Source organism: Ananas comosus, linkage group 20, assembly GCF_001540865.1.
Source record: "Ananas comosus cultivar F153 linkage group 20, ASM154086v1, whole genome shotgun sequence".
NCBI lineage: Eukaryota > Viridiplantae > Streptophyta > Magnoliopsida > Poales > Bromeliaceae > Ananas > Ananas comosus.
The window spans coordinates 9813552-9840023 of NC_033640.1; the positions used below are offsets into that span (position 1 = coordinate 9813552).

At 38.4% G+C, this 26472-nt stretch overlaps 3 protein-coding genes across 6 annotated transcripts in view; 1 reads left to right on the forward strand and 2 right to left on the reverse strand.

Annotated features, from left to right (window-relative positions):
• LOC109725382 (transcription termination factor MTEF1, chloroplastic-like) overlaps window positions 1–10385 on the reverse strand; it is an 11704-nt gene extending 1319 nt beyond the window's left edge. For 2 of the 4 annotated variants that reach the window (XR_002220240.1, XR_002220241.1), the window contains exons 1-3: window positions 9369–10385; window positions 3276–3431; window positions 1–149 (exon numbers count right to left, since the gene is read on the reverse strand). The exon at window positions 1–149 is cut by the window's left edge and continues 146 nt beyond it. Coding sequence is in view for 2 of the 4 variants with exons in the window: in XM_020254542.1 (XP_020110131.1) it covers window positions 9397–10347 (951 nt within the window). In the remaining 2 variants the exon portion in view is untranslated. Of the gene's footprint in view, window positions 150–3275; window positions 3432–6745; window positions 7145–7304; window positions 7927–9368 lie in introns of those variants that run through there. The other 2 variants (XM_020254542.1, XM_020254541.1) reach the window with 2 other exon arrangements.
• On the forward strand, window positions 12528–14140 carry LOC109725791 (casparian strip membrane protein 3-like). Its single transcript, XM_020255150.1, has 3 exons — window positions 12528–12815; window positions 12913–13036; window positions 13328–14140. Exons 1-3 carry the CDS (start codon window positions 12598–12600, stop codon window positions 13541–13543), a joined length of 558 nt encoding a protein of 185 aa, XP_020110739.1. The 5' UTR covers window positions 12528–12597; the 3' UTR covers window positions 13544–14140.
• On the reverse strand, window positions 14246–19007 carry LOC109725602 (photosynthetic NDH subunit of lumenal location 2, chloroplastic). The gene is made up of 3 exons (XM_020254841.1): window positions 18757–19007; window positions 14935–15296; window positions 14246–14564 (listed from the first exon to the last, which is right to left on the reverse strand). Exons 1-3 carry the CDS (start codon window positions 18914–18916, stop codon window positions 14466–14468), a joined length of 621 nt encoding a protein of 206 aa, XP_020110430.1. The 5' UTR covers window positions 18917–19007; the 3' UTR covers window positions 14246–14465.

Here is a 26472-nt window from a genome sequence, read left to right on the forward strand (position 1 = left end):
GCAGCTAGCAAAAGCGTTATGCTTCATCTGCTTCCTGAACTAGCTGTTCAAGAGTCGGGACCAAATGATCACTTTGGAACCTGATTGGACCCTTCATGATTCTCCTTGATGCACCACCATCAACCGTGCATGTTGCATTTCATAACGACCTGCAATGAAACACCATTGAATCTTGTTTATATGGAAAGATCTATAGAGGTAGATGCATGGATTCAATGATTCGATGGATACAATATTATTGTCTCTCTGAGGATATGGGGTCATGTGAGTGAATGCCTTCACATGGATGGGTTGTTTTATAAGGTTCTACATTTAAGGGTCGTACGGAGCATTGTGACATGTTTGAGGACAAAGAGGCACACTTGCAAACATAAATGTAGAAAGATTTTGTGCAGGATTAAGGGCAGTGATACTAACCAAAACTAGATATTCTATTCATTATCCACTTACATGTATATATTTTGTTTTGTATAAATGAAGGTATATTACCTTTTCCACTCCATGCATCCTCCCATAGCTCGGTATTAAGTGAGTTAATAACAAAGTGATTCAAGCTTGGTAATGTTGAATCAAAACCACTAACGACAGATATAATGTTGATCCATTCACTTTCAGACAAACAAATAACCAACTACAAATGGTCGAATTGACAATTTACCTTAAAAGGTGACTTTTAGGCATCTTCCTCCGCTTATATCATAACAAACAACATTTAAGATGAATGGATGTGTACAGTTTACTCTTCAGTTGAAGTTAATTAGCTCAAATTATCTAAAGCTCCAAATCAACTAACATTTAACATTCAGAATAAGGCATATGAAAAAAAAAAAACTCTTACTCTATAATAAATTCAAGTGATTTTTCATTCAGTTTAAAGAGATATATTTGCACCTGAAATTGTATTAATTGAAGATGTGAGCCACATGGGCTTGTCCACCATGCCCCACTAAACAATTTTCAACTCTATCCTCAATTGTACATTTTTATTACTCTAAGGTTGTTTCTGTGAGGAAAATAGTTCCAGTACTAATGTACAAAGAGACAGACGAAACTGTTTAGGTCCATGTAGTATATTTACTCCAGAAGCAATTGTTCTGTGTCAATGCAGGAGACCAAGATGTGCACCTAAAACATTTAATTGATTGGACAATCTAGAACTAGCCCATACCTTGTTTTAAAATCTTTGTTCCTCCTGGGTGCAAAAGGATCCAAATTGAGTGGGTAGTTTAATTAATTAATATTGCCCACCATATATCATTGCATTCAAAGAATGTAAGGGTGGGGTACCTTTAAAACAACAACTTGGGAGTATCTTTTGCTATCAGAAAAAGCTGAACTAAGATTTTAAACCTCAAAATGTTGTTCCTCCAATTTTTCTTATTTTGCTACAGAATGAATAATTGAATATCTCACAACTGGGTCAAACAGAGAAGAAAAGAACTTATCTTTTCAGTGGAGCCAAAAAGCTTCAAATTGAAAACCTATGTTTTAGAGATTAATAAATCTCAACTTAACTTTCCACCACATCAGAACCTCTAAGCTTTTTATTTTCTATACTCTCTATTACAAGCAGTTTTTTTTTTTTTCGATAGAATGGTAGCATGTTACCACGTCGTTCATTTTTTAAAAATAAATTTAGTTAAAAATATAAAGCAATTAGATTTCAAACTGAGGATCTCAGATACCAACCATCAAGAGCTTTGTTGCTCGCACTAGAGATGGTTGATTATTACAAGCAGTTATTGATGAAAGTATAAGCATATATAGAGTCAAAAGTATATGCAATATTAGTTTGGAAGTGTCCCTACTTTCTCTGCTATATATTATACGGAGAAATAGTTTGTAAAGAACAGCCTAGGAATTAAAATTTCTTGAGATAGTTAAATCTTAATAGAATTGAAGTAGCAAGATATGGCACATAGTTGTCCACAAAGCCAATTCAACTTACTTGGACTACCTACTAAGTGATCCTGGTGGTCCATGTAATTAATCGGCAAATATGTACAGACACCCCTGAATTCAGCTCTCTAGCAAAAGGACATCTAAACTTTTAATTTTGCCAAAACATCTTAAATTAATCAAATAGTTCAATGGGGCTCTCTCTTTAATTAACGTTATTAATTACAGAGCCGTTTTGATCATATGTCTTACACATAATTTTATAATGCTTCAAAACATAATAAATTTTATTTCTTCTATTATAGCATATAAAAAAAGTAGCAAAGATATTGAAGATAGGTTCATCCATTCAGCAATCCTCATGGCTAATTATCAAACTTGGAGGAGCAAAAATAGATTTTTTTATATTTTAAAATCTTACGAGATTATATGCACGACTTGCAATCAAGATAACTGTATAATTAGTAACTTCGATTTAGGAGAAGAGTCTATTGAGCTATTTGATGAAATTTAAAAAATTTAATTGTCAAAATTGAGAGTTTAGACGCTGATTTATAAAAGAGCTAAGGTTAGGAGGTGGTCTCTGTACATTTTTTCCTAATTATAACTCATACCCCCATCTCTTTGGGAAAGTTAGGGGGCCCACTTTTTTCTGGATTTTTGGGGAGGGTCTACTCCCAAGGGTCCACATACATTTAAATTAATTTAGCCATGAAGTAGATACTTGATACAAGAGAAACTTTAAAAGGAAAATTAGTTGTTTTTTGGTTGAAAGAAACTTTGTTCCAATGAACTGTAAAGTTGGAATGGGCTAGTAATGAGGTAATTGATGGATATATAAGGTGCTGAGGTGACAAAGAGGAAACTGCTTTTCCCAAAAATATATCAGAAAATAATTTTCAGGTTGAAAAAAATATTTTTCTCTTTTTGTTTGGTTTCTATCTAAAAGTAATTTTTCCTAGTTTTTAAAAAAAAAAATTCAGGAAAATTTATTTATTTCTTTACTTTTTAGATTTTTTATCCAAAAAATGAAAATAGTCGAAAAAAGACTTTTCATGAAAAAATGAAAAACTTTTTTCTCGAAAATAATTTTCGAAGTTGTTCTGAGAAATCAAACACTACCTAACCACCACTTGTATAACTTTCTAGACAAACTAAAAACAGAAAAGGATGAGTGACCTTTTGAAAAGAAAATATATGAAGACACCCACAACTATAGGCCGTTTGAAATAGACCCATCATCAAATGCAACCAACTTTTGAAAATAGTGTAACTCAAAAGAATCGAAAGTTAAGACTATCATCATCAAAAGAAAAATAGTTCAGGGGGGTATGTCTCCTATTTAATAGTGGTCTATAGTTGAGAGGTTTCCTTACTTTTTTACCCAGAGCGTTTTTTCCTCCTTTTTTTCCTTTTTTCTGTGTGTGTGTGTGGCATTGGCAGAGAATATCTTTGCTTCCATCACACAAAATCTTGACCTTCAGACAAATCCAGTAATTTCTTCCTGTCTTTTTGTTTCCATCACACCACACCTGCAAGTGGTTAGGAACAAAACTTGTTCAAGGATTTCATTCCTATTTGGGATCTTATTCTCATTTTTTTCCAGCTGCAGCAAATCAACACCAAAGAGGTGTAGAGGTCTCCAAAAGAACAATAAAGCAGTGAAACAAAAGAAAAAAAAAAGAAAGGTTTTGCTTTAGTTGTGTTTCATAGGCCCTGCACCTATAGAAGAAGACAATTTTGAGGATGCTAAGTATGCAGGATGATCAATGATGTATCAAGGAGTACTACGTAATACACTCTTCACCAAGTAAATGTTTTTTTTAAATTTTTTGGGCTGTGTCCTGAAAGAGTTTTGGCTTTAGCACAAGGCAAAAATAAGCTCTAAGACCAAAAAGAAAAAAATAAATATTAAAGCTCTAATTTTGAGTTTCTGCTTCAATACCAAAAGAAAAGACAGTTCTCTGGAGCAACAATTTTATATATTTTAAAATAACAATTCTATATAGAATACTTTACAAAGACTTGCTCGGAACATCATCAGATTAAGCTGTCATTGAATTTGGTATCGGCCACACAATTGATATGATAGGAAATAGCCCAAATTGGTTACAAGAACTTCTCGTTTGCTTCAAATCATAAAAAAAACTGGTTTTTTTTTTTTTTCAAAATTACTTTTTCCCACAATTCGCACAAAAGCTGCAAAAAAAATGCCAAGCAGGCCCTTAGGCTAAAATGTTGATATATTTGGAGAGTAAGATGAGAAAAGCAGCATCTTAAGAACAAAATGACTAACATGAGGATAATGCACATGTGACATCCAAATAAAATATATTTTATTGCTAAGCAGATGCATTCAATATAATCAATTTTACTATGCAAATATTGAAAAAAATTCAACACATCTATAATGGTAACAAATATCACTCTTTTCATGTCCTACACACAAAAATGAGAAAACATGTGACACAAATATTCAAGAGACAAAAGGCAATCTAAAGTGATTAGGCCTAATTGATTTGTCCTTCGTAAGAAATGGTGAGAACACCACCAAAAATTGAACATGTGTTAGTTTCTTTGTGCAAGAAAAGGGACTGAGCACAGAGTCAGAGACATACAAATTTCTACAAAGATTTATTAGTCGTTATCTCAAACATGAATTCCCTTCTTTTGATGTATCTTTGAATCCAAGGAACAAGAGTGTTATTCACACGCTCTTTGAGAGAATAGTTTTGCTTAAATGTATAAATGGCATGTGTTATATTAGGAAAAGGTGAATAGGTCCACCAAATAGAGGGGCACTCTGGGTCATAACATTATGTGGGGGTGTCTCCTTGGAGTCACATGATAAGGATTGGCTGTAGATGTATACCCTAAGGAAGGTGATATTAAAATAACCATTTTTGGTAAGACAGATCAGACTCATCATATCTGGCGAATTTGGTCAGTAAATAGAAACCACATTTACTATCTTTAACTAATAAAACCAGCTTTGTTAATAGTATCATCTATAGTATAACCTCTCTGCCTCGCACTCAGACAGACTATAGATTCACTATTTTCAGCTTTATTAATTACATCATTCATACTATTTAGTCTCTCTCTCTCTCTCACACACACACCAAATTCACTTTCAATTAATACTAAAATCAGCTTTGTTAATATCATCACCCATAGTAGAAGCATCTCTCTCTCTCTCTCTCTCTCTCTCTCTCTCTCTCTCTCTCTCTCTAAGCTTAGCGTCCTAGTAATAGGACAAGGCCAACATCTAAAGTGAAAAATAAAGTCGGAAAGGAAAAAAAACAAAAGATGAGATGGAGAAGAGAATATTGCACAAGAGACATAAACTATAGGATGGACTGCGGATTTAAAAGGGTCACTCATTTTGGAATTTTCCTTCATGATTATACCCCACCATTAACTGTTGTCCTCCCAATCTACTACAACAACTCACATGGAAGTGCTCTCCATATTTGTCTCTTGACCACTACATGAAAAGTACCCTTGGCCCACCTCTAATACCATATAAATAATTAGTTATGTCTTTAAAACTTTAAACTTTTAGCGAACGATATTTTTAAAATTCAATATTCAATATTCCCCTCTCACATCTTTGCTAAAGACTATTTGATAGGTCCAAGCCTCCAAGACATGAATTTAAATTAAATAGGAGAAATTAGAAGAAATTAGGTGTTCGATAAATTCGAATTCAGAACCTCATGCTTTGTAACCTTACAAAAAAGCTCTAACAAACACAAAAACTCAACCTTTTAGAGTAATTGATTGTTTCACTAGTAAAAATATGTTTCAACAGCTTACTTGTTAGTTGTCACTAGTAAACTTGCACCTTAGAAGAAAATCAATTATTTCACATAATATAAAATCAGGTCAAGAGTTCGAATCTAACCAAGGCTCGTCTGCAAAGCAAAACAGAAGTAGCCTCTACCCACTCAATATCATAAATCTAATAGTTCTAAGTTTTTACTGGAATCAGTTATTTCCACACGAATAAAAAGACAAGATCATGTGAAGAATAGCAGTGGTGCTGAGGAGTTTTATTCAAATATTAAAATACATGCATTGTATCTTCTTGTCCCCGAAAGGGGTTTGTGAATTGGGACTCTGAGGTATGGAACAAACAGGAGGGGGTACACATGAGCTCTAGACAATTATAACAACCTATGACTCAAAAGAGAATTGTTGATATATATGCTCCCAAAGAGGCAATGCTACATGCGATATTTCTTTTCCTTTGAAAAAGAAAAGAAAAAGAAAACAGAAACAATGTTATCAGTGTGATTCCTTTTTAGAGTGTCTTATTAGAGGATGCCTAGTATGATATCTTACCTTTCTCCATCTGAAGAGACATTGCATGCATGCCACATCCTTCCAAACAAGAAAAGGAACAAATCCACTGCTAGAGCCATTTATGCTAGTATGGGGGTGAGAACAAAAGCTTATTGGACCTTTTTTCAAGATAAAAAATAAAAAATAAAAAATAAAGGTGTGTGAGGCTACCATGCTTATCAAGAATTAATCATAAGATTTGGATGTGATGCTGTAATGGTTAACATGGTGGTATATAGGGTAGGAGAAGCATATGAAGTTCTTAAAAAAAAAAAAGAAAAAAGAAAATTCTGAATTAGAGAGAGGATTTGAGTTTGTGGACTGAATGGTATGGAATGATGAAGACTATTATGAGTTTGTAATCAAGTCCCTCAAAGCAAATAACATGTTTAAATTCTAATTTAAAAAAAAGCAATCTTACAAGTCAAATAAAATACATTAAAATATTAGATAATAACTAAAAAAACAAAAAGATTGGACACTCAGAAATAAAATATTACACTATTTACTTACTTTATTCTCACCCTCTTACTCATTAGTATAACTGCAGCTTTATATTCGTTTCAGAAAGATCACACAGTGATCCACCTCAAACTTCAAAAAGTTTACTTGTGAAACAAATGCTTGAGATTTAATGCTTTTTCTTTTTCTTTTTTCTGACAAGTCCTTAGGGCTATCACAGATGCAGTAGGCTGCTTTTTACCCAGGAAGATGAAGTCGATTGTTGCTTGGCTGCATATTTCCTGCAGCAGCAGTATTTTTCTTTGCTGCAGTTGATTTTATTTTTCCGCACATCCGAGATGGGATCAACCACAACTGTTAAATCATTTGATCACCACTGGTTTTGATTGATCCCGCCTCAAATAGACAATAAGATCATCCAATTTGCAAGAAAATTCTGCATATAAAACTGTCAAGAATTAACTCTCTTTTTTCTTTTTTCTTTTTTTTGTCGAGGGTTCTTGAACTTTTCAAGGCAAGCATTCATGACAGAATTTTGCAGATGATTTGCAAACAAAAAAGTCCTACACACAGAGAGGGTTGTAGAAAATATGCACCCAACTTCACCATTTGTCCATTAGAAATTGGATTGTTTTGTGCCTGCCTGTTTTTCCCAAACCCCCAGCCCATGGCCCAGGGCTGGCCCTTCGTTTTATTCTTTCCTTTTTTTCCGAAACTAGTATGAGGCATTGATCTTATATACCTTTTGTATGCAATCTTCATTTAGAATGGTAACTGTTGAGAAAGAAATTACAAGTACTACAGAATTACAAATACTAATCAAAAGATGAAATTTCATACAACTTGTCAAGGTAATGAAGCATCAGCATACAAGTACTCAAACTTCTGCTTCTTTCCTATTTCACTCATCTACAACAATATTATGATTTTACTGATTGAAAGATCAGAAGGCCGCTTTCCATCTGTATTTCTCATCACAAACCATTTCTTCTCCTAAAATTTCCCATGCAAAATGTTTATTTCCCGAGTACTGTTATAAGCATTAAGCATATCCTAATAAATGCTATGACACAATACAAATTTTTATTTATGGGAAGCAAAACAGGGGTCCTGTCGTGTGGAAAGGAGAAAAGAATCGACAACGTCCGTGATTCACACATTAAGATCCATACCAAAAGGTCCAAAACTCAATGATGTAAGGGTTTGACTTGTTTCGACCTAATAGAAGAGTGATCCACATCATTAATACAGAAATTTGTATATGGAATAAATTGCACTTTATCTGGTTCATCTTCAGCATTACTGATGAAATATAGATTTCTAGTTTCAGAACACAATTCTAGCATACATAAGTTTTCATTTTCTAATTACAAGAGCACTTGCATAATTGATACACAACAAAGTTCGTTAGTCGAAAGTTTTGCCATAAAATACACAGCACCAGCTCATATCAGAAACCATTAGAAAGAAGACTAGTGGCTGGTTATATGGGGTGTGGTTCTACTAAGCAGAGCCTTAGCTTTTCCAAAAGGAGAAAACCATTGCTTTTACAACAGCGGTGGGCTATGATGTCCTAACTCTTTCGATTTTTCAAGATACATATTCATTATTCCACCTAAAGAAGGTGACTTACCCTTCCTTGACAAAGAAAGGAGTGATTCCCTACATTGTAGATACCCTCTCCAGGCACAAATCAAGCAACTAGGCTATCATACAGGTCTTGAGTAAACAAAAGGTGATATATCAAACAGGTATTATGGCATCAAACAGGTCCAAAATGTAAAATAATTAGAAAGTAGAGAGCCTGTGTTGAGCCATTCAAGCAACTACGCTATTGAACGTGTCTCGAGTAAACAAAAGGTGATATGTCAAACAGGTATTATTACATCAAACAGGTCCAAATTGTAAAATGATAAGAAAGTAGAAAGCTTGTGTCAAGCCATGTAGCTGAAGGAAGGTCGGCTATTGTTGCATATTGGTATTAAGAATGGAAGATTGGAACCAACTTACAGAGCATGATTTGTAAGAATAGCGTGTCTTAGTGATGCTAAGAGCAGAGATTAAGAAAATTTTTGTCTGACCACAAAAAGACCGTACCAAAAATCCAAAAGAATTAAAACTTTGTCGAAAAGAAGTTAAACACCAATTGCTTATTCGTCCTAATATTGGGTAGTAAAATCGTTCTGAATTGATAAAGAGTGTTTTGGGACAAAATGGACTAAAAATACACATGGGGAAAAAAAAAGTCTGGTATGACTCCTGCTTAAGTTGTTCCAAAATTATATGTGCACTTAAAAGAACCAATCTAAAAGCAGTAAATAGTCTCTCTATAATACCTCAGAGGTACACTCTATAACATAAAGAGCACTACTCTTTACAACCGCAGGAACCAATTAAGAAGATAACACAACCACAGTTTCTAATCTACAACTCATATAATGCAACCTAGAGTACTGTTCACAACCAACCATTATCATTCCCTTGCATCTTCTCATTATGAAACCATAAGGCAACAACATCCAGGCAATGACACTGCTCAGAAACATCAGTATATAATTGATTGTAAAAGGCGTCTACTCAACATTCCCTCAACATTCCATAGTACACTACATGCAAAGAGGAGAAAACAAAAAAAAAAAATGAGTCTGAAGGATACTCACAGAATTGAATTGAACAATGAAAGATGAACTACAAACACTCGTCGAACTTCCTCAGCCGCATATCCACCAGGCGAACGCGAAACTCGCCGTCGCTGACCTTGAGCATCTCCGACAGCGGCATCGCGAGCCCGCTCTCCTTCAACATCCGGTGCCTCGGCTTGATCCTCCCCTCCAGGCTAAACGAGAAGTACTGGGGGAATGCCTTGAGCTCCACCGCATCCCTCCCCATTTGCTGGGTCAAAAACTCGGCCTTTGGGCGGAGATTGCGGTCGACGCTGAAGGTGAGGATGCTGGGGGATCGGAGGACCAATTTGTTGGTGTCGCGGTCGGAGAGGCCGAGGGACCGGAGGAAGTCGAGCTTGGGGATGAGGGTGCGCTCGACGCTGGAGACGAGGAGGAGGGCGGTGTGGGCGGTGATGCGGCGGGGGCCGACGAAGCCGACGCGGCGGAGGAAGAGGAGGGTGGGGTGGAGCTGTAGGGGGACGCTGGAGGCGAGGAGGCGGGGGCAGCGGAGCACGGCGGAGCGGAGGTGGGGGAAGGGGATGGCGACGGGGCCGAGGAGGAAGCGGAGGGAGGGGAGGAGGGAGAGGGAGGGGTCGGAGGTGAGGAGGTGGGGGTGCTGGGAGAAGACGCGGGAGGCGTCGGAGGGGAGCAGCCCGAAGGCGAGGAGGAGGGAGGCGGCGGAGCGGAGGGACGAGATTGGGGCGGAGCGGAGCGAGGGGTTGAGCGCGAGGGCGCGGGACGGGTCTACGCCGAGCTCGTGCTCCAGGTAGAGTAGCTTCTCCCGGAAGAGGATCCCCGCGTCCGCCGCGGCGGCGGCGGCGGTGGCGCAGGAGGAGGAGGAGAGGGGAGGGGGGAGGCGCTGGAGAGGGAGGGATACGGAGGAGTAGGAACTAGGGTTAGGGTTAGGGTTAGGGTTAGGGTTAGGGCTTTGGTGGGGTTTGGGAGGAAGAGGGGAGAGGTGGAGACGAAGAAGCATAGTAGTAGTAGTAAAGTGGGGGGAGACGACGATGGACAACGAGCCGTGCGTGATTGGATACAAAGTAATAACTACTAATTTATTTATTGGTTCGAACCGGGTTTATTAGTGGGCCAAGCCCGGCCCGGGTCAATATGGGTCTAAGTGAGCCTAACACTGTTTACTAAACGCCCAATTGTATCTTTGGTTCTGGCCCAATATTTATCAAACTGGCCTTCAAAATAGAAATTTCAAAAAAAAAAAAAACCGTTGGGAATCAAAATAAAAGGATTAATTGCACATTCGGTCCTCAAACTATGACGCACGTGATAATTTAGTCCTCAAACTTGATCAATTTGTTGTAATTTATGTCTCGAACTTTCGGAATTGTTCTAATCAAGTCTAACATTCTAATTTAGTTGATAAAAAAATGATGTGGCATTCTAATTGTTAGCGCATCATCAATCATAACATTATTACGTCACCTTTACTTGATTGCAACGATTCTGAGAGTTCGAGCCAAAAATTGCAGTAAATTGAAATTTTAGGACTGAAATGTCACTAGCCTCGTAGTTTGATGACAAATGTGCAATTTGCCCAAAATAAAGCATCATGGAAAAGATTAATTATGAACACCTGGTGCAACTAACCCATATATGGCTTCATTTTATTTACCTAATCCATTGGATAACCAATAAGGACCCTCAAACTCATCATTAACAACTAATTCTAAAAGTGTACACTAATTAATAAAACTAGTTACTAGCTAGGTTTTAGAGGTCAAATATGACATCATGATTTATAACAAAAACAAAAAAGCCACTGAACAGATCATGCATGTTCCTAGCTCTTTGTTCTCACTAGTGGAGGATAATATATATATATATATATATATATATATATATATATAGAGTAGGGCTGCTGTGCTCTCTGGAGAGACGGACACCTTCGTGCTCCTCAGCCGTTTTCGATGATGAATTTCGAATGTACGATCGCTCCGTGTAGATTGATCTAGCGCATTTGACAGTTTCTAGAAAATAATTTTTGCCATTTTTTCGATATTCATTACCTAGTGATCAAAAAGGATTCAAAATTCATAATTTTTATGGTTGATATTTGCCGTTTTCAAGTTTAACGATGTAAAAGTATTCAAATCAAATAAATTTTGATAGAAAATTATTATACTATCTACAACAAGATCTATATTTCTGATCGAAATTTTAGTGCTATATCACCACTTTTAGAGGATTTTTATTTTCAGCCGTTTAAAAATTATTTATTTTGAAATCGCTTTCGATTGCTAGGTAAATAATATCGAAAAATCACAAAAATTATTTTCTAGAAACTTTAAATACGCTAGATCAAGTTTAACGGAGCCGATCGTCGATTTGAAAACTCCATCATCGAAAACGGCTCAGGAGCACGGAGGCCTCCGTGCTCCTGAGAGCACAGTAGTCCTGCTATATATATATATATATATATATATATATCTAAAAGCAAAGAATAAGCAATAAATAAGAGCTAACTGTCTCACTATCTTTAATTAGTTCTTTGACTAAATGCTATGCTAGAGCATTGGGGTTGTAAAGGCAAATATTATTCCAACTAAACCTCTGATGAATGTCTTATGGAGGAATGGTTGTGAGGGACATAGCCATGGCAACTTGTTACTAAAAGTAGGAAAACAACTAAGTAGCATGGAGTTGGAAATATAACTAAGGGCATGTTTAACTTTGTTTTCGGATTTGCTATCACAGTTAATTAAATTGTAACAACACATTTGGCAAAAACAATATTCTAGAGTTTTCACTATAGTAGAAAATAAAAATGTGATTTTTAAGGCCACAGAATTTCGAATAGCAGTTTATCAATCAGTGCTACACCCTACAGTAGGTCCAGTAACTTGGAGAATTTATATAGTCAACCCCTTGCTTAAAAAATTATACTAGGTTAAGCTTCATTTGAGCAAGTATGGGGCAGGTGTATAGGAAGGAGAAACTATTGAGCTTTAGTTGGTAGAATAAAATCTCAAACAACCTTCAAGAACTTAACACATGCATCATGAAGGATAACAATCCTAATCAGCACTTTGGCTACTTACTGTTTGTAGTGTTAGCACATATAAACTTGTTTATTATATCTATGAACTTCATGTATAAAATCATCCCCCCTTGCTCTTTTCCTTTCAAACAAGATCTCAACCTCTTCTTCCTCTTCACACAATAGCAATCCTCTCTTATTCATTAGTGGTGTTCTTCTACTCAAGGGAGAATGAAGGGAGAAGCCATTGAGCAAGGAGAAACTTCAAGGGCCCCCATGGCTAGAGGAATCAATAGAGGGACATCCATTTTAGACCTAATCCTTCGCCTCCTCGCGCTCATCGGCACACTAGGGAGTGCCATTGCCATGGGGACAACTAATGAGACCCTCCCTTTCTTCACTCAGTTCATTCAGTTCAAGGCGGAGTACAACGATCTCCCGACGTTCACGTAAGCGAGTAAATTGTTCATTAATTACCGCGAACTTTGCAGTGCCTAAGCTTGAAAATTTTGATGCAAGCTTTGTTTGGTCCCATTTTTTCGACAGCTTCTTTGTGGTTGCGAATTCGGTGGTGTGTGTTTATCTTGTCCTATCCATTCCGCTGTCCATAGTGCACATCATCAAGACCAGGGCAAGATATAGTAGGTTGATCCTGATCTTCTTCGATGCGGTGAGACATATTTTGCAACACAATATTTCTTAATCAATAGATGAACAAAAACAAGGTCTTATATTTCTTTGAACGGCTGGGGAACAACTTCTCTATTTTAAAAAACTAGAAAATCTTTAAAAAGTTCTAATTTGAAACTTCTATTTTTGGTACAGTAAAAAGTTATAGAGATTATCATAATGAAAAAAAACTATTAGTGCTTTTTCCAAAAACTCTGGTCAAGTCAAACAAGTGCTAAGAAGTGGTTCAAATAGTTAAATTCTTCTTTTCTTTTGAACTATATATGTGAAGGCAATGCTAGCTCTCTTGACGGCGGGGGCTTCAGCAGCGGCGGCAATCGTCTACTTAGCGCACAAGGGCAACGTAAGGGCAAACTGGTTTGCGATTTGCCAACAATTCAACTCCTTCTGCGAGCGCATCTCCGGTTCGCTGATAGGCTCCTTCGCGGCGATCATCATGATGATCCTGCTCATCTTCCTATCCGCTTTCGCTCTCGCGAGGCATTGAGAGTTCATGAATCATATATGATCATCAGAGAGCAAGTTCATCCTTTTATTTTGTGGGGAGGAATGTGTGCTTATTTTGTTGTGTGCAATGTTCTTTGTTCCATTTTATTTCTCATTTGTGTTGGCCATTAAGGCCTCTTTGCTTTTCTCCTATGTGTTGTAGTCAAAAAAAAAAAAAAAGGTTTGTTTATGTAAAACCCATGATAATTAAGTTTGAAAAGAAATGGCTAAATTGCACTATATATTGTCCTCGAACTTCTAGCAAGATTTCAATTTAATCTTCGGTGTTTCAACTTTTTCGTCTTCAAGACCCTAACTTTCGCATTATGATAGACAAAAATATATATTATAATTACTTTAAAATGAAGTGAGAAGTGTTGATCGTAAGGATTAACCGACTATCCCAAAAGTATGTACTAATAGAAAGAATACACCTATCGTATTTAAGGGTTAGCTCAATAACAACGTTCACGAGTTTTGACCTGATTAAACGTATTAGTCTCCTAGATTTATTATAACGGAACAGAAAGTTAGATTTATTTCCGTCAACAAGAAGAGATAAAAAAAAAATCAAAATTTCAAATAAATCTAAGGTCAAGAACCCTTGGAGACATTAAAACAAGAAGAAAGTAACAAATGATCTTAAAAAGGAAAAAAAGAAGCTATTTGTATTCAACTAGAGGAATAGAGAGACCATAAAAAAAGATATGAAAATGATTGTGATTAATAGCATTAAGGTCCCCTAAAATCTTTATATACAACATGATGGAGCCAAATGCAAATTGAATAACCATTCCTTGCAATGAATAAAGCCTAGTGCTTGAATTTTAGGATGTTTAATTACTTAAGTAAGCTATAGAACATCTTTTCAAATAGCAAATTACTCAAAATAAGGATTAATAATATTATTAATTCCTCTCTAATTAGGCAAGGAAAGTGATCAACTCATCCAGTGATTTGAGAGTCTTCTCGTAGTAGAGATATGATTCATACACTTTTGGAGTACGTACATATCGATCCAACTGCAACACACAGACACACAAAAAAAAAAAAGAAAAAAAAAGAGAGTTAAATATTACAGTAGAGAAAGTTACCAAAAGCATGTGTTTAACCAATGAAGATTATAATTAAATATCTAGAACTAGAAAACAAAAAAAAAAAAAAAAAAAGTTTAGGGTACCTCCCAAACTTTAACTACCGGATAATAATATGTTTTGTTTCTATTTTCAACTACAGTTATTTATAATGATTTATATGAATGGCGCATTAAAGGAAATGAGGTTGTACAGTAATATTGTTGTACTTGTTAAACAACACGGCGTTCTACAGTAGGAGGAGGAGAGTTAAATAAGCGGTAAACGGTGCCATGCATGCACGTACGTAAGTACGTACCTCGGACATGTTGTCGACGACCTCGTTGGCGGTTTTGATGTAGGAGGCCCGGCGCCCCTCGGGCACGGTGGCGAGGGCGTTCTTGAGGTCGGCGTCGAGGTACGCCGCCTTGAGCCGGACGTAGAACAGCACGTAGCGCCACGACATGGTGTCGAGCATGTGGCGCATGTCGCGGAGCCCCTCCGCCGTGTGCCGGATCCGCGCCGCCGCCTCCTCCGGCGACAGCCCCGGCTGGAAGTACTTCTCCTTGATGAACGACCGCGTCCCCCACGCCATCTCCGCCGCCTCCGCCGGGGGCGGCGCCGCCGGCCGCCGCGCGTGGAGCGCCGCCGCCGCCGCGAGGACCGTGGACGCCACGGNATATATATATATATATATATATATATATATATATATATATATATATATATATATATATATATTGCACGCATGGAATTAATTAAACAAAGAACTACAATTGCATACCATAATCTTTGCTCCATTGAGTGAAATAAGGAAAGAGAGCTTGCGAATAGTCGACAAAACCTCGCCCCTTCGCCACCGTCGCCGGCCGCGGGCTCCTCCTCGTCATCTCCCGTAGATTACCGGAGACGAACGACGGCGGCGGCCCCTCGATCCCTTGCTCCCTAAAAGCCTCTCTGATCCTCTTAGTTTTCTTTTTTTCACCTTCATTTTTCTCTTCACTGTTGCCGCTTTATATATATATATATATATATATATATAGTTATATGAGTAGGACTTGTGTGCTATTAGAAGCGCGGAGGTCTCGATGCACTGTAAGCGCGGTGGTTATTAAAGGGACAAAGAAAAAAAACCCTAAATTCTACCTAAGACTAACTTTTGAATGGTGATAGCAGCATTTGTCAACCTACCAACTTAGCCGAAGTTAAAAATGCACTGTAAACTCATAGCAACAAGACAAAGCATTGTCCCTTTAATAACCACCACTCCTCCCTCCAAACCGGATCTAATCCGTCCTTCTCTTTTTCTTTTCCTTTTTCTTTTTCTTTTCTTTTTGTCGGGGGAGTAAATTAAAGAGAATCCGATTCATTATACCACAATCTACTACCAGATCACTAAAATTGCACAACCAACACAAATGTTTGTCCCAGCAAGGAGATCGAGCATCCAGCAACGCAGAATCTACATTAAACCCCTCAAATTTGACCAAAAGACACTAAGATCTTGGAATCGGAGGGGTGATCCAGCCCCAAACCCTAGATCACGCCGAATCGACGGAAGATCGAGGCAATGCGGGGGGAGGATGCACGCACGTACCCGATCGATCCATTGGCGCGACTCGTCGGTGAAGTCGAAGGCGGGGTCGTCGAGGAGCTCCGCCTTGACGACGGAAGATGTTTCGCGGAGAGGAGATCGACACGAGATGAGAGAGAATGCCGCAGGGAGGACATGGTCAGAGCTCGCCATGGGAGATCACGGGAGAGAGCTTGCCATGGTAAGAGTTCGCCATGGTGAGGTTTGAGGATTGAGAAGAGATTGGGGGTTTGGGGGAGATGATGATCTGTTGAGGCAGGGGAGTGTTTTTTCTTATTTCTTTTTTTTTTGGTAATTGGGTTGGACTTTTAATTAGGTTGTTTACAATGGGATGGGTGGGTGGGTGGGTTGAGTAGGAATAAGATTGGGCTTTATATTTGGGCTGGGCCTTAGGTGGATTTTTGTTAGAAGGTTTTAGACATAACTGGGATACTAGCACAAAAGTGTCCCAGAAATGTGTCCCTATATCTCAGTTTTGTTGTAGTGAGATCCTCAATCCGACGTTCCCAGTCTTATACGGCGAGTCCTTCCACTCGACTCCCGATCTCATCTGCGGCGAGTTCCTCCACTCGAACTCCCGCTCGCACATACGGCGAGTTCCTCCACTCGAACTCCCGTCCTCATATGCGGTGAGTACCTCCACTTGAACTCCCGCTTCCATTGCATTTCAATACTTCTTTTTAAAAAAATAATTTTTTTAAAAAATATCTAAATATTTGTTATATTATAATTATTTTATAAATTTTAAACTTTTTAATTAAAATATTAATTTAAATAAAAATAAATTATTATTTATATTTTAAATTTTACATATTTTTAAAAAATAATAAAAAGAATAAAATCTTTTAAGGGCCGGCCCGGAGAACGGCCCGGGCCTTCCAGGCCTAAAGGCCTCTAGCCGAAATCAGCATGGCAAATGTGGGTCGTGCTAGCCCGGCATGGCCCATATTACACCCCTACCCACATAAGGCCTAAATATCACAAACTACTCCATTGAAAGTATAATATTTATACCAAAATGAACTAGTTCGTTCAATAATGAAATTGAAAGTACTGATTAGATGAACGATATCAAGCTCCCTCTCTTCTGTCTGCAATATGCGAGGGCGCGAGGGTGCAAGTGAAGGCTAAGGCCATTAGGGCCACAAGTAGGCCCAAGCATTACTAGTTCCACATCCTATGCTGCCACAACACTCGTGGGCTCTAGATCAACAAAAGCCCATTACGTCAATTTCAAATTTTCAATAAAAAGGTAAGGCTAAATTACAGAAAATTTCTATGTCAATACCTGTATTTTTTTTTCTTCTTTGCTTTTAAAAAACTATATTTTACTCCTTCAGAAAAATGTTTACTTTGGACCCTGCCGTCTATTTTCTATTATTATATATTTTTTATATCCAAAATACTCTTGTACCCCTCCTCTCAGCAGTGCTGCCTCCCTCCTCGCCGAAGATGTCCTCAGCCATACCGCCTCGCCTTCATCCTCCGCCTCGCTCTCGCCCATCCCTCCATCCGCGCCTATACCTATGTCCTCGCCCTCCTCCGCCATCTCACCCTCGCCCAACCTCCGTCCGCGCCCACGCTGACCTCATCTCCATCGTCACCGAATGGAGGGCGGCGGGAGTGCAGGAGGATCAGAGAGAGTAGGTGGAGCGAGTGGTGTCGGAGCTAGGGTCGAGGCGCAAAGGACGGAGGAGAAAAGACTACGGATGAAGAAGGATTGGGGAGGAGACGAAGAGGGAGAGAACAATTTGATCATTTTATTATCATAATTAATATCGTACTCTCCTGTGAACATTTTTTTTTTAAGAAGGTAAAATATAGATTTTTAAAAGTCGAGAAGAGAAAGTAAAAAAAAAAAAAACAGATATTAACGTGTGTAATTTAGCTAAATATAATATTACTAATGAAATTGTACGTTTTTACTATTGACAGAGAAACTCATCGAACTAGCTCACTTGTCACTTACTGGGTTTAAGCAGATACCATGAATTTCAAACTCAAAATTAGGACTCCTGATATAAATTAAGGCGAGCCCACGGGCCCATGGGCCTATGGGGCTAAAGCCCAATAGTTGGCCTGTGGTCATGGGTACATGTAAACAAATCTCATTATTTTATAAAACCATAATTTTAGAGGCTAAAATATATGGAAAGTTCCCTACTACTCCCATGAGGCAACTTAAATCTGTGCTTTAATTAAAAAAGAAAAATTTTAATTTTTTTTTAGGGGCAATTTCATAAATACCCCTCCCAAAGTCTAAAATATCACATATGTCCGTGTAAACATAGAAAATTATCACCAGTACCCTTACTGTTAGTTGTGTTAAGTTTACTATAGTTATTAAAGGGTTAAAGATAGGTTAATTTTTAAAATGACCTATTTGTCTTTAACTATCCCTTAAGTAAAAAATATATGGAGACTCCCTCAATTTTTATTCTTTTAGTTGACAACCCATTAACTTTTAGTTTTCTAAAAAACTAACTAATTTTAGTGTTTTGAAACTACTCCCTCAATTTTTATTCTTTTAGTTGACAACCCATTAACNGGAGGAGCGACGGTGGCCGGGGGAGGAGGAGGAGGAGAGTGAGGCGTGGGAGAGGATAAGGTGTTTGACAAAAGTCCCCATTGGAGAGTGGAAATGGGGGGAGTGGTGAGTACTGAGTACTACCCTGGAATGGTGGGTGTGTGCGAGGAGATTGAGCATCTGGGTTTTTGACACGTGTAAACCTATTTATCTTCTTCTTTTCTTTTTTTTTTATTTGTTTTCTTATAAAGAAAATGTGTGTGTGTATTGGGTACACTGGATAAGGGCAAATTGCCCCCCTAGTTAATGAGTTTTTGAGTTTCTAAACTTTGAATAATATTTCATTTTGGTCATTAACTTAGGGTAAAATATATTATATAAATCTAATTCATTTATGTGTGTCATACGTCATAAATTCATTGATTGTTCATTAGCCTCTTATTTTCAATTTGATGGTTCAATTTATACATTGAGAAAAGTTGTAACTCAATAAGCGATAAGGTTGAAAGTTGAGATGTAGAAAGGCTAGGTAATAATTTACCCCTCCTTATAAAGCATGCACAAAAAAGTTAAGAACATAACTTTTTAAGTGTTTAGAGAGTACTAAAGTAGCACTTAAAAGTAAAAATTTAAGAATTAAAATAAAACTCGGGTCAAAAGCTCAAGAACTAGTGTTTCAATTTACCCCATTGGAGAATGCTATGCTATATGGAATTTGTGTTGCATGGTTGGATTTTGAAGCTACTCTTTTACCCACATATAGGGATGTAAAGCGGCACGGCCTCGAACTGGGCTACAGGATGGCACGGGTGTTGTAGCACCCGTGCCGTCCCGATTGGGCCTGAGCTTCAGGACCGTGCTGGACCTCCCCCTTTGGACCCGACGGTCTGGCCCGACATGACCGGCTTGTGCCGTGCCAGCTAGGCCAACACAACTTGAACCCCAAAACCCAAGGCAACTTGCCTTGGTCCTTAAGGCTTGAGCTCTTGGTGAGCTCTCCTCCCAAGGTGTGCCACTGGTCCACGGCAAAACCTTGGGAGGAGGTTGTTGGTCCAATGCATCACGGGGTTAGCTTTTTCGCCTCGAAAATCCCCGCGCGGCGCTCAAATGTCGCACACCCGAGCCAGCCTTCTCGAGTCCTTTACACGGACAAGTCTCCCAGACTTAACAGCGGAATACCAATACAAGCATTTTGCCAAACTTGCTCCTCCCCGAGACTTATAGCCCGGTCCCTCGCCTGTAATCGAACCCCTCGTCGGACTCCTCGAGTTCCCGACGAGCAACCCCAATACCGAGGTTGGCCACCAAGCTAGGTGCATCCTGTTTTGTCAACCAAACCCTCCTCGAGAGTGCTCTGTAGCCGAATGTCTTGTTGCCTTTCTCGCCAGCCCAAGGACATTACAAGTTCTCCCCCAACTTGTACAATATGAGTATAGCCGAGCGTCTCGCCTCCCACGCGTCTCGCTCCCGCTACTCAACCCGCACGCCTCTAGCGTCGAGGTCCGGGCTTCGCGACATCGCATGCCACGAAGGGCACTCATAACCATAAGTTCCTCACCATCGCGTCTCCCGCGCCTGACAACGCCCATGGCCATACCGCCTACGCGGCCTGCTCGCTCGGTCCAACGGCTTACCTCCGAAAAGCCACCCAAGTGTGCGCCACAAGCTTGCTTGCCCCAACATCAGCGCCTCGACGTGGCACCACGCACGTCCGTGCTTCGCATTCGACCCGTGTGGCCCTCGTGCCCCATCGCTCCTGAATAGGGAACCAACAAGTCCACACCGTGCTTCTCGACCGTCTTAACGACCCTCGCTTTGCCACGGCGCTCCGCGCCCTCGACTCCCATAGGTTCGCCTCATAAGGCCCCATACAAACGAACCGGCCTCGCTCCGCATCGCTAGCCACTGGCCCCTCCTTGGCTCGACCACGCCTGGCCGCTTACCCCATTGGTCCAGTCTCTCAAGGTTCACTATACGGATACCGATACCGCTTGCCTCGTTGGGTTCCGCCCCTCAAGTCTCGTAGGCCACCCGCCTTACGTATTCTCCCTCGGCGTGCCTCCATTCAGCGTTCCTATCGAGTCCCGCCTCCTTGGCCTTCGTGGGCGCCGCGCCCCACGAATCCCCGCTCGGCACACTTGCCTTCGCGAGCCTTGTCCTTTACGGAGGACCGTCCGTCGCTAGACTATCCCTCATCCGCTCGTACGCTCCACTACAGAGATCCAAGCCGGCATAAGGTAGCGCAAGCGATCCTAGGGAGGAAGCCTCCCGGTATTCCCCGCTCCGTAATGTCGTCGACCTCTCTCGTCTCCGACATTACCCTAGGCCCGTGTCCCTTCAACCGTCCATTAACCGGCTACACGGAACGCTAGGCTTGGCTACTCCGCTAGCCAAGGGACGACCCATGTCCTATGGGTCGACGGGGGAGTCGGGGCCACTTACGAAGTGTCCACCCCTCCTCTAATACCCTTACGAGGCATCCACTCCTTTGGCACCCCGGGGGTACGAAGGTGCTCACCGAGGGGTACGTTTTCCAACCCCGCATGCGGCACCTATTTCCATGTCATGGCACGGGCCATTGCTAGGGAATTGCCTCCGTTGACTTGACAGCGACTCCTACCTGACGGAACGCCTCAACTCCGCAACTCCATAACTTCGTCAACCCAAGTGCCTACCAAATATGGCCCTCAAAGGTGTCACGGTCGAGACCCAACGATCGACCCGTGACAGGCTCCCCCACTTGAATCATCGACGTCCTCGTCGATGCTCTTCCACTTCTTCAAACTCTGTTGCTAGCAGTACCACTCTCCCAGACCAGAGCCACCCACGGCCTTGGCATCGCATGCCACGCTGACCTGCCATCGAGTTCGTCTGCTCAACAACGCTTCTTCAAAGCCCATTGGTCCTCCTCGACCATCCATCTCATATACATGTTCTGTCCCTCCCTGAGTTAGAGCTCCCCAGCCTTGGTGCCTCGCTCGCACCACACTAACTCCTCCACGGAACCAGAACTTAAAACTCATAATCCCTCGGATTGCAAGATTGTACTGGCACTCTTCCTTAACTTGGTTCTCCCCATCGGAGCTACTCGGCCTCAACGCCCACTTCGCCCTGACTTAACCAAAGTTCCACAAGTCCAGTAGCCAACCTTCTACCTCCTTATCAAGGAAATAGTCCTCCGACTAAACTTCCCCTCTCTGGAATTCAAGGTCATATATCCATCGACCTTGGACTTAGGGGTTAGACTCCAAATGTCCCTCGTCTCGGAGTTCTCCACGCGAATCAGCACGCTGCTCGTCTTCGCTTTTGCCCCTTACCATAACATCAAGTTTCGTGCCTCTCCCTAGGCACCTACGACAGACACTACAACAAAAACGGCATATAGCGACACTTTTAAGTGTCGGTACAGGTCAGAAAAAGTGCTGCTGGCTAAATTACCGACACTTTTAAAAAGTGTTGCTATATGTGGCGTCGCTAGGTATATAGTGATACTTTTTAAGAGTGTCGGTATAACTTAAAAAAAGTGCTACTAATATACCGACACTTATTTAAGCTTTTAGCAGCACATAAAAGTGATGCAAAATAATATTATAGCAACACTTTTTTTAAAATTTCAGCGACACTTTATAATTGTCCCATTTTAAAAAAAATATCCTATTTTTTCTTGATGCATCGCAGTTTTTAAAATGTAATACCACTCCATAATAATTATCATCAAGCATATAAAAGAAGTTTTGTAGTCATACTAACTAATTAATACCAAAATGTCTCAAAGTACTATTCATNATTTTTCCTATCTTTATTTAATCTTGTAAGCTTAAAATTTTTTTTTAACCAAAACTATTCTCAATAATTTTATCTGCATTAAGTACATTAAAAACTAAAATATAATATATTTTAGCCTACGAACAAAACTCTCTTTTTTTTCAATTGACAAAAAAAAATGCATACATATAATTATTCGATATATTTTTTATTAAATAGGAAAAAAAATTAAATCTATCATTTATTTATTAGGAATGTGCATTGATATAGGTATGCAATTTTATCTGAACTCGATTTTGAATGGGGTGAACTTAATTGATGCCGAGTAGTTTCAGTTAGAATTACACAAAAAAAAAAAAAAAGGAAATCCCATTATATTCAAACTTATGATTTTGGTCTATATCCAAATCAATCCTGAACTGAAATCCGAAGCCGAAAACAAAACCAAAATCATATAAAAACATACTATATATAAAATACAATTTTTATATATTTTTAATAATTAATATATTAATAATTTAATTTAATGTTTAGTATATTAAATAATCAAATTTAGGTTTATAAAAATTATCTTGAAATATCTATTAGTATTTCTACTGTTGATAAGAGATGAAGGGTAAAAATGACATTCTAAAAGTATAACTCCATTTCACAGGAATCTTAACGGAACTTAACTAATGAAGAGCATTTATGATAATTTTTGATATATTTGATGGCATTCGTGATATTATCACTTTTAGAAGGGTATTAATGAAATTCATAGTCCCTAGAAGGGCATCTATGAAATTATCCCTTTTTTTTTTATATACGTGACCATTTTTACTTTTTGCGATAAGCGATTCACTTATTTCAGAATTCTTGAAATATATTTAAATGTTAGATCTCTCTGTCCTTTCTCTCTAAATTTGTGCAACAATCTCCTTTCGATAGATGTGAAAACGGAAATGATTATTAAAATCTTAATTAGGCTTAAAATGTCAAAATCTGATCTTGTAGTTGGTACTTTATAAGTTGCATAATAATTATAAAGGACATGAGAAAGGTATTCTAAGTTATAAGAACTTGTTTTTCATTTTGTCAATGTACTTAGATTTGAATTTATTATGTGAAGGAAATTTTGTAGGGCAAAGAACAACTAAAGCTTTGATGTAAGTGCATGTCCCAATTCCCAAATCAATTAGAACTTTTAATGTAATTAATTAATATCACAATATTAAAATGTGACAAAGGATTACTTATAACATCTTGTGCATTAAGGAAAATAGAAAAAAATAATTGCTATTTATTAGGAGAGGATCAACCATGACACTTGTAACATGCTTGCATATGCAAATCTATGGTGGTTGAGATTTGATCCCACATCAAAACACTTCAATTCTATGTACATTTATACTTAGAAGTGTTTGGATTAAGTTATGCATCTCAACCTTATAAAATGTTTAATTAATCATTAAAGAAAATGGTGTGACATGGTACATGACAATGCTATATTTCACCCGGGAGCTTTGGCCAATTAGAATTTAATAAATTAATTAATTAGAGATGCATATTTTATTCCCTTGTTTTCTTACCTCCTTTTTGACTTTGTGTTCTTAGAGAGGGAGAAAAATTATACCAATATTTGTACATATGTATATATATATATATACACATTGAGGTTGTGATTTAATTATGGGTTGAAGCTTTTAAAGTAATAGATAGACAATCGAAATAAACAACATGTATAATAAAAACTTTTTACCGTAAAGCTTGAAACTCGTCATTATACGGCACTTCACTTTCTTAAAAGCTTAATTCGTCCAAACAATAATACGCAAATTTCTAACAAATTAGCCCTAAAATACAACAAGTACTATAATCTTTGTGTGTGCACTCTGAAAAATCCATCGAGCTACGATTTATATATTATCAAAAGTTTAATAATCATATATAGAAAAAGTTTGACATATCATGCGACAAAGCTATATATATTTCTCCCGGACTCTTGGAGACTTAGCCAACTAAAGAATCATCGATCGAAGAAGCTTAATTTAGATTTTTGTTTACTTATTTGCCCTTAAGAGAGAGGTATTGTACTAATGATATAAAATAATGTTGTTTCGATATTGCTAATTGTTGCGATTAATGAAATAAATAATTAAGTGCGCTCAAAATGATCAAGGAGCTAGCTTCCTCTTTGGTCAAGGAGAACAATTAACCACTCACTTATGATAGTTTGACTTACTAGAAGCAGCAATATATAGCTTTTAGTTGAAATCCTTGCTTTTTAGCTTTTTTGGTCAAGGATCTTTGTTAGTTGGAGTCTCCTAACAACTACTTGTGGATATATTACATGAAATGTGTTTTGTCTAATTAATTAACCATTGAGAACTGAAGAGTACTTTAAAAACCAAAGAGAAAAAGACAAAGAACTGAGTCGCTTGGTCAATTCTTTTTTGTATCGAGGGATTCAGAATTGGTTCTGATACTATATTATGCATAAAATTGTTGAAAATTCGGTACTCGCCTCGGTACTGGATTTTGTGAATCCGCAACCCGCTTCGATACTGACGATTGTTGATCCGGTACCGATTGTTGGGATTCTGCAACGGAAGCATCGAATCGGATTTTTACTATAAAAACGTCTCCTCAGCAAAAGCTGATACAATCATAAAAAAGAGAAAAAACAATCAAACATAAAATATGCAGGTAAAATAAGATTTATTAAATAAGAGAAGATTACACCTGACTCCTCTTCTATAACTGACTGAATCTTTAATTTCTACCTTTTTCTCGTCTTCTATAAACCTACAAAGAAGACAACCCTTCACTTTTTCTCTCTCACATGTACCCGTGCACTAGGTGCATGCAACTCATGACCAAACTTCTCTTTGGTACGATCCACCAATGGCTTCAAGACACCTCACCGTACCCTCCTTAAGAATTTCAATTTGGCCGTACTATCCGATAAGCTCTCCACCAATGGAGCAATTTATAAAGCTTACATCTAATTATAAACGTATCCGAATCCTAATATATATTAGGATTCCTACTCCAATAAATATTTAAATCTTAATTGATTTATCTCCAATAATTTAAATATTTATCCTAATCTAATTAGATTTATACTATAATTAATATTTAAATCTTAATTTATCTCTAACAGATTTAAATATTAATTCTTATCCAATTAGAATTAATCTACAAATCTAACCAAATCCTAACAAAATGGCTCGGAAATACATAAATTAAAGTTAATTGGGATCTTCTTTATTATGCATGCTTTTGGAGTAGGAGATTTAATACTAAGAGTCAATTTGCATGACTAATCTCATTTTATTTGAAAAGCTTAATTAAATAAAGATTTGGGGTGTTTACACTTACAATTGCCATGTATTAATTGTGAATTGGACTTAATTTCCCTTTCTTAGTTTTCTCTAAAGCCTTTGAATTGTGAAGTTTTTGTGTGAGTCATTAGAAAAGGATATTAATATCATGAGGAGCCCCTTTCTTAGATGATTGTGTGAGAGGGATTGGATATACATTCAAATACATTTTTTTTTTCAAACTCTTAAAAGAAATAGTTTTTAAATTTAAAATATGTGTAATTCATTGGACGGCAAAGGCATAAGATAAGAACATGTGCATGGCATTTTCAAATAAATGCCCTCCTCAATAATTGGAGTAAGAGGAGCCCCTCATATATCCTTGTCATACGATACGACAATTCGAAGGGCAAAAAGACACACTCCAATACAATATGGCGGTAATTGAAGTGTAAAAGTAAGTAAATAATATCACTATCTAGTACAGTTGGTTGATAATCTGGATCACCGATCAAGAGGTCGGAGGTTCGATTTTCCACATGCACATTGACGCGATCAATGTCGAGTAGATCCTCCAATTCAGGATCGACCTCAACGAGGTTAGACTCTATGTAACACAAGCAGGCTCGTAAGCAAGCGCTGAAACAAGTGAGTACAAAGAAGAAA

Bases quoted from the DNA above. Each gene is read 5' to 3' on its own strand.
- LOC109725791 (XM_020255150.1), top strand. From the start codon at position 12,598: ATGAAGGGAGAAGCCATTGAGCAAGGAGAAACTTCAAGGGCCCCCATG. The intron at 12,816-12,912 runs GTAAGCGAGTAA...TTTTTTCGACAG, and splicing joins AACGATCTCCCGACGTTCAC to CTTCTTTGTGGTTGCGAATT. The intron at 13,037-13,327 runs GTGAGACATATT...ATATATGTGAAG, and splicing joins TCCTGATCTTCTTCGATGCG to GCAATGCTAGCTCTCTTGAC.